This window comes from Etheostoma cragini, chromosome 14 (assembly GCF_013103735.1).
Source record: "Etheostoma cragini isolate CJK2018 chromosome 14, CSU_Ecrag_1.0, whole genome shotgun sequence".
NCBI classification, from domain to species: Eukaryota; Metazoa; Chordata; class Actinopteri; order Perciformes; family Percidae; genus Etheostoma; species Etheostoma cragini.
In genome coordinates this window covers 14,536,364-14,549,715 of record NC_048420.1, presented here as the reverse complement: position 1 = coordinate 14,549,715, position 13,352 = coordinate 14,536,364, and the positions used below count along the sequence as shown (strand labels likewise).

The 13,352-nt window shown below is 37.7% G+C and overlaps 1 protein-coding gene across 4 annotated transcripts in view; it reads right to left on the bottom strand.

Annotated features, from left to right (window-relative positions):
• Nucleotides 1-13,352, bottom strand: part of syngap1a (synaptic Ras GTPase activating protein 1a) — a 38,269-nt gene that overhangs the window by 14,609 nt on the left and 10,308 nt on the right. For all 4 annotated transcript variants that reach the window (XM_034892507.1, XM_034892505.1, XM_034892506.1 and 1 more), the window contains 9 exons: nucleotides 9,541-9,629; nucleotides 9,182-9,303; nucleotides 5,775-5,928; nucleotides 5,060-5,158; nucleotides 4,712-4,951; nucleotides 3,809-4,144; nucleotides 3,528-3,672; nucleotides 2,729-2,873; nucleotides 1,018-1,254 (listed from right to left, as the gene is read on the bottom strand). In XM_034892507.1, coding sequence (XP_034748398.1) covers nucleotides 1,018-1,254; nucleotides 2,729-2,873; nucleotides 3,528-3,672; nucleotides 3,809-4,144; nucleotides 4,712-4,951; nucleotides 5,060-5,158; nucleotides 5,775-5,928; nucleotides 9,182-9,303; nucleotides 9,541-9,585 — 1,523 coding nt within the window. In that variant the 5' untranslated portion in view covers nucleotides 9,586-9,629. The remainder of the gene's footprint in view (nucleotides 1-1,017; nucleotides 1,255-2,728; nucleotides 2,874-3,527; nucleotides 3,673-3,808; nucleotides 4,145-4,711; nucleotides 4,952-5,059; nucleotides 5,159-5,774; nucleotides 5,929-9,181; nucleotides 9,304-9,540; nucleotides 9,630-13,352) is intronic.

The following is a 13,352-nucleotide window of genomic DNA, read 5'->3' as shown; positions in this document are numbered from 1 at the left end:
TGGAAGTGGAAGGATCTTATATTTACAGTTCAGGAGTCTGTAGGAGTTGAGTTCAATTTAATCTCATATATTGGAAATTAAAAAGTATGTGGTCAGTGATTGTTCTGTACTTTTGATGTCTTGCACATACATATGGATTATGTAAAACAATATTATACGCCTATTTACTGTAGATGCCTTCACCATCCTGGGAAGAAAATACTCGCCATTGGGACCCGCCCACTTTGAGCTTCATTTTGGCTCTTCAGAAACCTATGGGTGACCTCACGAAGACTACGTCCATATTTTATACAGTTTATGGCTTAAACTCATTACCAGGAAACTCCAAAAACCAGATCATAACTTAGGTACTAATGTGCATGTGAACACGTGCACAAGTATTTGGACATGTGAAAAGAGGTGGGCGTAAACAGTATGAGGGGGAGATTAAAAACCTGTCCTTTTTTTAAAGTTTTTCAGATGCTTTTTCAGTTAATCATTTAGTCTATGAAATGTCCGAAAAGTTGAAAGTTCCCAAGAAGTAACCCAAAAAGATGTTGTCAAATTCCCCAAAATATTCCAAACATATTTAATACGCAGTGATCTAAACAGAGAAAAGCAGCAAATATTCTCATTGGAAAAGATAATGACGACCTATGTTGCATAGCTAATTATTTAGGATAGATATTGCCGATTATTTGTATCCAATGTCAATGAAATGTACAGTCCAGTAAATTACCACCAAACGTTCTGTCTCAATTATACAGAAGGTACATATTTAAGCATATAGAAATGTGTTAATATTCAAGAAAATGACAGTAAAGGGTACGAAGTGAAGGTAAGAGCAAATGTATCACAGCTGAAAGCCCTGGATATAGCTGTGGATGAGTAACAGTTTATACCCTCCCAGTCAAAACTGCAAGCCTCTATTGATGTCATGTTACTCTGCAACATGCATCCCACCTTACACAAGCGTCTACAAACAAACTGAATTAAATTAACATTGGTGTAAGAGGACAGGTGCTGACAAGTACTCACTTGCTGAAGCTGGCCAGGTTCTGCATCACCTTGGCTATGAGCGTGAGTGTGCGGGACGTGCGCTCAGCGGGGTACTCCTGCATTAGGTTGAACAGGGAGGGGGACATGATGGCCGGGCACATGAAGCGAAGAAAAAGGGAGGAGCTGATGAGGCTGTCGGCGAGATCCTCCCTTCCACGCTCAGCACATCTGGCTCTCCACGAGGCAAAAACTTCCTTCAGCTCCCGGGGAAATATGCTGAAATACGGAAAAGTTATTACCCCATTGTCAAGGAGAATGGCAAGATCAAATCCAGCAGCTCATCCACAGCCCTCAGGAACTCAGCAAGGTCAAGGGACTAAAATATATGGAAAATTACAAGAACAGCTCAGGATGGAGAATGTGTTCATGATTACATAATGTTGATGGTTTTACTGATTACATCACTGGATGGAAACCATCTAATTATAAAATAATTGCAATGTTCAAATTCAGTTATTTCTGTTTCAATATCAACGTTTGCATAAATAAAGCTTTCATATTGTTCACCTCAAAGCCAAATGTTTTGTAAATTGAAAAGACTAAAATTGTAAATGCAAAACAGAAATTTGAAACAGTCCATAATCCCTGGAAGAAAATGTTAACGTAACCAAAGAAAAAAAATCTATTTTGTCCCTGGAATTATAAAACCTTTTCTAAAATGATTCTTTAATCAACCACCCCTAGGTCTTATAAGGGTTTTAATTCAAAAGACATAAAAGGTGCTCTAAGCGATGTTGGGGGACGTTACTTTCAACGATTGAAATATTTTCAAAACTGAGACTAGCTCGCCCCTCCCTCCTCCTCCCACCGTATTTTTTACAACGTGTTCGGGGGACAGTTAGCTAGCGCACAGTGAGGAGAGGTTTGCTGTGTGTAACAAAAAATGTTGTGACATCGCTTAGAGCACCTTTAATATTCGTATATTTCAGTTTGAAATCTTTTTTTTTTTTTTAAGCCTACTTTTGTCTCTTTAAGGTGGGCTCAGAAGAGATGGTGAAACTTTTGCTCAATCATGCTGCGTTCAAGAAACGTGGGAGCAGTGAGACTCAGAATTTTCTACACCCCATATTAAAAGTGATTGCCTTGAACCAAAATGGACGCCAGAAAGGGGCTAGATTTACATTGCTACATTTTGGTTTAAAAAGGAATTCTTTTCGCTAAGTTTACACCCCACATTCACACTACTCTGCCATCTCTGAGGCCTTAAACCGGAGACATTTGAAAACACATTATCCGTTTTGGACTGGAATCTCTGGGGTTGTGTTGGAGTCTAAACAACCACTTTGGCAACTCCAACACTGACGCCAATGTTTCATCACCTGATTAGGTCATGATGTCTAGTTCTTTAAGACTGAGCTGCTAAAGTTACCATGGCAACTACAAGCAACATGCGGTGTATACATGCTGCCTCCTCCTGAAACACGTGCTGTCATCATTGCTTTGCAAAAAAAGGGCTTCACAGGCAAAGATATTGCTGCTAGTGAGATTACACCTAAATCAACCATTTATCTGATCATCAAGAACTTCAAGGAGAGAGGTTCAGTTGTTGTGAAGAGGGCTTCAGGGCGTCCAAGAAAGCGCCATATATGTAGCCAGAGAAACAGTTGTGGGCTGTTTTAGAAATCAATAGAGATACCAAACCAGATCAGGGTATGCAGTTTTCTGAGGGGTATAAATGGGGAAAACTAACCAGAGAGAGTTGATGATCTTGCAGAGTAACAGCTCACAACACATTCGTAGGTTGGCTTGATGGTCAGCGAGGACTGATGGCGGGACACGCATGGGATCCACCTCACAGTTTTCCTCAGACTCATATAAGGCTCGAATGAAGTCGCCTGTAAATTGTAGATCACACTGTCATTACGTTTCCCTTAATGCTTCATTCTTCAAATGTTTAGCCCAAAACTGCTTTGACTGATGGAACAGGAGTACATGATAGTGAACAATGCATATGCTGTACCTCTTCAAATTATTGATTATGAAAATAAATATGTAAATATATTACCAACCCAAATAAAGGCCGTTTGGAGAAAGTCAATATTATAAATAAAAAATATACACAGGATTTGTAATAAATAAGAAAAACTTGAAAAATGACTTGTCTAGTGTAAGTACAGTATGCTAATTTGTGTGCATCAAGAAAAAAAAACTTAGTTAATCAAACTAATCTTTCTATTTTCTTTCAATGTATAGAGAATAAAAGAATACATTAGCATTAGGAGGTGACAGAAATGTAAGAAAGCCCAATTCCTATTTGTTGATTTAGAAAGGTGTTCATAATATAATGATGCTACCACAATAAACGAGTTATTTGGAAAAATGTGACAAAAGAATATCAAATAATCTTATGCAATTACAACAATTTATAGTAATTTATTGTTAATGACATATGTTTATGCTGAAATTTAGTCTGACACAGCTTCAAATACTCCTTTCATCTCATTATATACACAATGATGTACAGTTGGGTTTGTCTACAACAGCCTCACCTATAGCATCCTTGAGGTATCTGTGACCTATCAGTTTGAGGTATTCTTCCACAGCCTTTGTAGCTAGCGTGTTCTCACGAAAGATTAAGTGCTCACGGTCCATGAACCGATCCACCTCACACATTGCCATGTCAGACAGGAACTCCTAAACAGGGATTTAAAAGGGTAAATATTATTTTGATTTCCAGTATTGCTTATTGCAATGAAAAAAAAAATCATACAGATAAAAGAAATGATTTACGGCAAAACAACATGTCGGTTACATTTCCACCCTTGTCTACCTTTGTCTTTCCTGTGCTTTGCAGGATGTGCACCAGAGCGAACGCCACCTCCTCTTTGCTTTTCACACTCAACAGCGGCTCCAGAACTGCACACAGTGTTCGGTAGTTGTTGGTAATGTACTCAGCAAACTCCTTGTACAGCTCCATTGGAAGGATGTTCATTGTCTGGTAGCGAGACTTGACACGTAGGGAGGCGTTGATCACTTTGGTACTTCCAACACCACCGCTTTTGGCCAAGACACTGGACTGTACCACCGGGTACCACTGCTCGACAAACTGCCGCCCAGTGATGCTGGAGATGGGGATGCTGACAAGGCCAAGATATGTGCTTTTCTCCTAAATAACCAAGCAAAACATTTTTAAATCAATGCTGTCAAATGATTCAATTATTTAATCGCAATTAAACGCATTAATGTCATAATTAACTCGTAATTAATTGCTCATTTTTATCTATTCTAAATGTCCCTTGACTCCTTTTTGTCCCTTTATCTTGGCCATCAAGTAGTATTTTACACTGGAAGTGCTGCGATGATAGCTCAGTTCACAACAACAAAACACACAGATCACTTTTTTTTTTAATAGAACAATTTGGCACCTTTTAAAAAGTAAACTTTACATCCACAATCTTCTTGGCATTCATTTCGGCATCTTGCGCTCACTATCCACTCAAAACGTAACGTTACTACTCTTTGGCCAGCTCCCAAGCCCAAACAAGTGTGTGCGGCATGCCTGTTGTTTTGTTTCCGGTCTAGCTAGATCCGGTGTGGTGCTGTAGTATTTCTAATGGTACTAGTTGTTGCAACAGTGAAAATAACTACAAAGTCTGCTAGGCCAAAAAGAACATTGAATATTGACAGCGTAAAAATGTGTTTGCCTCAACACCGTTAACAATGAAGACATTACCTTGCGTCTTTTTTTGTCAGTTTCCTTGTAGAGGTGCAAACGAAGGCTACGAATGGTAGGCAAATTGTTAAATTCAAAATGCTCGCCCCAGAAGACGGTGTCAGTCCGAGGTTTGCTTGTGGTGCGCGCGTACAGCATGTCATCGAGACACAGCTCACAATAGTAGCGTTTCTTAGCTGGAAGGTCTCGAGCTTCAATGATCCACAACTTGAGCACATTTTCCACTCGTCTGCTGTTGTCCTGGAAGTAAAACAAGGAGTTCTGTTACTGCATTATAACAGTCCTTATTTACATCAGTCCTTAATATTACTACCTAGATCTTGTGATGAAATATTCTATTATATCTACCTTGTTAGGTTTAACAGCGCGTTGCAGATTTTCAATCCACTTGTCTCTCTCAGAAGCTGAACGGCAGGCAAAACATTTTGTCCCTGAATTGGTGGTCACCTGCTTACAAAACGTTTTGGTCAAATTTATTATTGTAAAATATTTCTTTAACAAACTATTAATACAGATGTTAAATTAGTAATCGATAATCAAACAATTGAAAGAGTTTATTTAAAATAAATTTCCAGGTGTTGTACTGCACTATAAACTCTGCTGGAAGCCACACATTAAATACCTGTGCATCAAGATGGCCTAAATTATTTGTATATTGAGCAAAACTAGTTACATCTTGAACCAAAATACTTTATATACTCTGTACTGCACACTAATTTTACCATATGTTGTATTGTGTGGAAGTTTGGGGAAACGTTGAACGCGTTTCTTTGAATTGCGGTGCATTTAACCACCAGAACGCTAGGGGGTGTATGGTTCAAAATCTTACTGACATTTAGACACTTTACAAACGGATCAACCCTTCATCGTAACCAAAATATGTCTGAGTTTATTTGCAAAGCTTATGTCAGTGAACTAACATGTTGCTACTTCCCTCGACGCAAAGTTACACATTTTAGGAAGTTGGTTGGTTGGCTAAGAGAAAAATACAATTAGTATTAAAAAATATGTCAGGTATGAAGGCAGGTAAAGCCAGGGAGAATGACACAGTTATACAACACACCTCAAAGCAGTACTCTTGTCCTAAAATGCTAGAGTGGACAGGTTTGATTATGGCATCTTCATCCAAAACTAGGTCCAAAGCCTCTGCAGCACTGCTAGGAGAAAGCAGGGATTCATGGGAGTGGGATTCTTTGAAGCTCTGCATCAAGCGTGTCCTGGTGAGAGAAGAACTCAGAATTTAGATATGATCATATTATAATGATATTGTACTATATAGATTTGCTCTATATATAATCTAAAAATATTTTTGTATACCAAAACATGAGTCACTGGAGCTCAGAAGTCCTCACTCCTGCAAGTGATTTTTTAGATCTGATCCTTTTATAATGAGTTTATGGAAAAGCTAAGAATACCAGATTTTCAGTTCTGGTGTTTGCAGTTTGGTCTGTTGACTCGACTCATGTGAGTCATGTTGTTCGAGAAATTGGCCAGCAGTGTCTATGTTTGTGGTGTTGTCTGAAAAATGTAATTCTTAATTTTTCTTTCCTACAACTGAAGGAAATAGAATTTAAAAAGAATAAAAAAAATAAATGCAAATGTAATGTTGGCATTGCCTACTTTGTAAATGGGGGGCTAGTCTGCAGAAATACTGTAGTGCAGTAATAAGGGCACAATGGATTAGACCTGACCGTCGGTTACAGGAAAAAGAAAAGTGGCGTTGGAAAAGGAAGCAAATAGGTGAGCAATAGCTCCTTCTCAGGTGAATTAGGGTCAGTGGGTCAACTGAAAACTAAAATTTAGTGAGAAAAACACTTTGCATTTAGAGTTAGATGACAAGATTGATACCCACTTTGCGGTGTTGGATGTGAAGCTAGAGTCAGCAAGTGATTAGCTTAGCTTAGCATAAAGGCTTGAAGCAGGGGGAGCTAGCCTGGTTCTGTCCAAAAGGAATAAAAATATGATTTTACAATTTGCTGAATTATTAATTTAATTTTTTTTGGAAACAATCTTTGAAGAAGTTTGAGCTTTAAATGTTGGGTAGATCTGCACTAAGAAACTGGAGCTAGCATGCTGCATTATTAGCATTGCCTTTGAACACAAATGAAAAATATCTAGGAAAGAAAAAGCAACAGCTTTGAAGAAACACCTGATAATCAAGCAGCAAATGAAGAGCACTAATTTAAGAAACAGTGCCATCGCAGAATGCAGAACATGAGAAAGGCTTTGGTAAACCGACTTGGCAGCAGAGGTAGAGCAGCTGCGTTGGAAAGCTAGAGTGTGAAGTTGGACGTGCAGGATTTATGGCAAAGTCAACTTAACACTACTGAATGAATTAAGCGTGTGTGGGCATAACTCAAAGCAGGCTGTGAAGGCAGCTGTCTGAAGCAGCGGTGGGATCTGGTGAAGGCTGTAGTTAGAGGGGAAAGCATGCTGAGAAAGTTAGTTCCTTTAACTCAAACACCACAAAGCCACCTCCACCTTTAGTCCTGCCTCCACACAATATATTTCTAATATAATTTGTTTTAACATTTAACCTAGGCTTTTACGCTTACGGTCAACCTGTATTGTACTAGAAAGTGTTTTACAACCTGTGCTTAACAAAACATTCCACATCTCAGAGCATCGGGCATCCACAACTGCCAGGAAATTGTGTATTAAACGTCGCCTGTGGCGGGAGGATAGTGTACTGTCAGTGGTAGGTTTTGTTCTTTCTCCATATTTACTTCTCCCATATGTGCGTCGTGACTGGATTGTGTGAGAACTGCATAAAGTTTTGGTCACAATGCAAGTCCGAACCCTCAGGGGTGTAACCTGAAGTCAGTATACAAAACAATAAAACATCTCTTGAGAGCCTATAGAGCTGTGTTTTTTCCTGATGTTACTTGAATGTCCAACAGAAATTGAAATTAAGATATTTTACCAAGATGACAGTCATGACAGTTTTATGTAGTTTTCCCTTTTGGTCACTGATGAATAGGTTACCACCTGCACAAACCACAACTTGTTTTAAATAGACAAGGTTTCAACCCACCATTTTGTAATCCAGTATTTCTGATCTCTATATATATATCCATGATCAATCTACTCTTGATTATTAGCTAGTGGGTAGGTAGCCAAGTGATATAATAACATGAATGTTTGGATTTCATAAGTAAATCGGATCAGAAGTTTAAAAAAAATCAGTGATGTCAGTTGCACAGTCTAATGTTTGTTAGCGTTTACTAAAATTGGCCACCATAAGCTACTGGTCATACAAGACCAGGCAAGGATTTAACGGTAAAACAGTTTTGAGATGAGCAAGGTTGTGTTTTTATTGTTTATGAATTCAGCTTTTTATTTAGAAAAGGAAGAACGTGATATTTCTTCTATCAAAAGTTACTTAGTCTCATGTGAGGTAAAACTAAATGATGTAAACATAACAATTTTCACAAACCGTATCAGCAACCTAAGTAACTATCACTAACACATTCTGCGTTGCACTATCATTACTGTACACAATCAGCTTGTCCTGTAATGAGGGGCAGCCTTGGTATTGAGGTTAGCAATGTTTTAGCTGCAGCTTAAAAAGAAATGTAGCCTTCAGAAGCAAAAGTGAGAGGGCCCATGCTAAAAGCAATTCTAGCGAAAGGTATTCACAGCTAAAGTACACCCCTTATAGTGCGGCATGTTAACTTTCCAAGCCAGAACAGATCTGATGGTTGATGGTTGAGTAGCATCCAAAGCTAAAAGCTGCTCCAGATCTAAGTGCATAAACTAAATTTAAGTTGTCATGTAACCATGTACCATGTACGTATGTTATCTTTGTGATAGTTGTAGTTTAAGCGCCTTGAGTTCGTAAAAGCGCTATATGAATTCAATTTATTGAATTTATTATAATTAATATTATTATTATTATTTTTAGTTGTGGGGCAGAAATGTGACTCAGTGGCTTTATAGAATCACCTCACAGTAAACAAGGGCATCCTGGTGGTTAAGATGCATTACAGCAATAGTTTTCCTTGACTTGATTCCATCTGGGAAAGTTTCTTGCATATCATACACCTCTCTTTCTCCCCTAATTTCTTGTAAGGCTCTGCAGTCTCAACTATCAAATAAAGGCAAAGGGCCAACATGATCCCCAGGAATCAATGCTGCAATTATTTTTAGGTTTTATTTTTTCTTGTTTCAAATATGTGTTGCATGATCTTGACACAACACAAACTTTAACATACATTAAACAGTAATGCCTTAAATCTACTAGTTAAAGATTATTACTACATTATAAATCTATGCATTTTAACCTCTTGCTCATTACAACACACTTTGGGTACAGTATGTGTTAGACCTGCGATAAACTGGCAACCTGTCCACTGTTTTCCTGTGTTTTACCATGCTGACCCATCGACAACCCCCACGTGACACTAAATGTGAAAAAGGTTGATATTAACTTCAATAATATAAATCCTTTATACAGTAAAGGTTACTTACCTCTCTTGGTCAGCACTTCGAAACCGGGGCAAAATCATTTGTCTGAAGCTGCTGGTCCGGTCAAGTTTGGGCTGACTTTTGGCCCTCTTGATGGAGCCCTTCAGCCTTCGATTGAGAAAACTCTTAAGTTTCAGCAAAGGGAAAACAGAAAATAATAAGTAAATAGTAAAAACACTATATACATAAGTCATGTGTATAGTCAGTATTGGTCCAATTTTAATGTGACTTAAATTTAACAATGCAAGACATATAAAAACAATGCAAGTGTTGAGCTACTCAACAAAGGGATGTTATGGGCGTTACAAGATATCTAACATTCTATAGATAACAAAAGACAATCTTCCAATAATAAAACTCACCGGCTGTCTAAAGGGCTGTGGGGTGGCATTGGGAGGGGTCTCCATGCTTGACTGTCTTACAGAGGCAAAACTTGCCCTGCGAGATTGGTCTATGAGAAGGGAAAGAAAAAATAGAACACAAATATTAGAGACATGAAATTATCGTCAACTAATGAATGTGTTCAACCTTAATAAATGCAGGTGTTCAACCTCAAAGCACAAGTTCAAGTAAATATATTATTGTGATGATTTTCTTAAGGTTTATCATTTTTGGAGTATACCAAAATGCTGGGAATTTTAGGATTTTCTGATGAACTGTGAAAACTGTCTGTGAGTCAGACTAATGGCTGCTGAGTTATGATCATTTAAATTTAGCATGTTGCTGTAGGGCTGTTGCTGAGTAAATTTCCATCAAGTTTTGAAAAATTGGTAAGACAGAGTGTATCTGTCATCTAAATTAGGAAGCATTTACACAATGTGTAACAATTATGACAATTTAATGTCAAATGGGTCACACCTACTTTGGAAGACAATAGTAGGAAAATGGTATGGAATCAGAAAAAAAATACTTTATGAGCTCATTTGAAAACACTTTGTACCAGATTTGGTGAAGAATATACTGTATAAAATATGTAAGAAGTGTTTTTCCTCCACTTTGAATGACAATTACTAGTGTGTGTTGGCTTACAAAGTGCTCTTGTGAGATTTTTAAAACAGGAGCCCATGAACAATTTTACAGAAATGTTATGATGTAATCACAAAATGACACAAAATGTCCCTTGATAAGTGTCACAATAAGAACAAAACACATTAGTACAATATCGCAGAATGTTGAGTCGTAATAACCTGAATTTTTTTATTCTTTTTAAGTAATATTTCTTGATATTATTGTCACATTAGCATTAAGAAAAGTACAATATGTCAATCGGTTAAGAGGGACATTTTATTACATTTTGGCAAGTTATTACATTATCTTGTTCATAGCTTGTGTCATTACCTTGCAGCTGCTTTGGTCACATACAGAAAAGATATTCAGATTGAGAAAAACATGCCAAACACATAATAATCACAAAAAGGCTATCAGCACAATGCAGAATAGGAGGTGTAAGAGAAGATCACCAACAAGGACAGACAGCCACAAAGGACAACATTGTGATAGTCCTAAGTGATCAATTGTAGTGCACAATGTCTCAAGTGCATAAACTTCTATTTATCGCCCCTCCATTGGAAAACTTACTATATCCAAGGCCAGTGGAAAATGATTAAAAAACTAAATGTTAGAACTAAATTGGATATACTTCTTTATATAGTGGCAAGCAGTAACGATGAGTCATCTTGAACCTCATGGTCTTTCACTTGCAAACTGGAACATGAGGATGGAGCTATGAAAATATAGACTGTTGTCTGTAGGGAATCAGATCTGACACTTTCTCTACATGACTGTGGCTATGGAAGATAATAAAGCCAAAGCACAGATGCATCCATCAGACTCTGAAATCTTTGTCTCTCCATATGAACAACAACAGAAATGGAAGATGGATTTTATAAACAGAACTTTCTATTTTTATTGGACGTAAATCTTCCCTCCTGAAAAATTTATTTTTTTAGCCTGGTTCCAGACATGGATTAGACATTGCCAGCTAGCTACCTAGATATATTTAGTGAATAAATAGTGAATGAAAAAATGGTGACGAGCGTGGATGAGATTGACGCCATCTTGCACGTCGCTGTAAATTGAGTTACAGAAATGACAATTCTCAAATCGCAGCTTGTGTCAAGTGAAATAAGACACTGGACTGTTACAGTATGTGACTTAATACAGGCACATTAGGGCAAAACATAACATAATAACCCCCCTTTTTTAAGAATTCAAATAACATGAACACAATGTCAGGATGAATGAAAAAAAGCTCAACAAAATGGTTTGATTATCAGAGACTGTCCTCCCCAAAAAACGCTCACAAGTAGCTTATTCAAGCAGCAATTACATTGATATTTACGTTTATAGTGGCCATAGTAATTATGATGAAAGCAAAGCAGGAAATATGGTGACGTAGTATAGGAGCACCAAATTCAGTGTAAGGATGTAGGTTGGGGTTGTGGATGGTTCAAATTGGTTCACAATTTCACCCAAAAGACCGGAGTTTGTGTACCGCTTTATTCATTCTACATCAATTGGTAACCGGAAGATTAAGTAAGGTCAAATTTGAACCCAAATCACAACCTTACCGTTTTTCATTTTGGTGCCTAAACCTAACCAAACTCCAACTGCTTTAAAATCCAATCCAACTGTATCCAAGAGCACATTTAAAAACAACAACAGTTGACCAGAGGCTTTTAACGACGTGTTTCAAATCATGACCGCCACGTTAAATGGTTTCGATGTGAGGAAGAAAAAATGCTCCTGAGGGGCTAATTAGAGAGTAGAAATAAACAACCTACAGTATATGAGCGTATGGAGGACTTTTGAATTATCAGGCTACCAGATTTCAGCTAAACACAGTTCATGGTTTGTAAAGACAGAAATACAAGAGGAAAGGAAGCATGTCTAAAGGTACAGCGTCACCCTAACTTGAAGCCAAGGCCCATTTTCTTTTAGCCCTGATTGTACAATAAAGCCACATCCTATTATATAGTCATTTATTGTTAGGATTTTATTTATTTTCTAAGCTGGTTGTGTAATAATACATTGAACCTTTGAAAGTGTGCCATAACATGTCAGATTAATCCATAGGTTGGTATCTTAAAGCTGAAATCCTGATTAAGTTTAATGTTCATATTTATTCTGCTCCTCTATTTTTGTCTGTGCTTGATCCAATGGAGCATTTTTTTTTTTTTTAGAAATCCCCCTATTACCCAAAGGAGCTGTTTTTTGCAACATGGAAACAAGACACCGTGTCATCCTATGATTTCCTCGCTCCCAAAGCCTCTGAGTAGGCGACTCTCAAGGTTCTATTCTGATTCCAAGCTAATTGTTTGGTATCCATGGAAACAACTCCAAGGGCTGTAGAAGGTATTGGCACAAAACTGCACAATACTGATGATGAAAGACAAAGTAGAATGCTGCACAACACTGTGTTTTTGGTAACAGTGAAGTAGGTGAACTAATCATAACTATCTTCTTCGACTGAAGAAAATATTTTAAATTGTTTTGTGTCTCATGTGGGGCTGAATCTGCAGGATGATTTAGCATTTCTTTTAAATTTTAACATCACTGCTATTAAAACTGCCACCTGCTTCATGTGGTGCTCTAAGTAATCGTGACATATTATAACACATGGATGCGATAACATTGACTATTCTGAATGTAAATTGCTGTCAGCAAGGAGTGTGTAGGTGGCAACAGCCTCTAGCTAACTGTGATACAGAGGAAGAGAAAGACCGAAAGAGGAGGGCTGTGAGTGGGTGTTGGAGAAACATACTCAACCTTTAGTATATATCTCTCTATTAATACACAGTTGGAAACTTTACTTTTATTTTTAAATAAATTGACTTCAATCGTAACATTTTTTCCACAGGATTGATTTTTTTTTTGTTACAGACATAAAAATAGAAGCAGTATTAGATACTATGTGCCAACCCTCGAAGTAATCATGGCATAAGCAGCCTGCTAAATACCAACTGTGAAATAGTTTTTAAACGTCCCATGACATGGTGCTCTTTGGATGCTTTTATATAGACCTTAGAGGTCTCCTAATACCATATATGAACTCTCTTTCTCACAATTCAGCCTTGGTGCTGAATTGCAGCCACTAGACCCAGTCCCACAATGAGCTTTCCTTAGTATGTGCCATTTCTGAGTCTGTAGCTTTTGAGGGGGGGGGGGGGGGGGG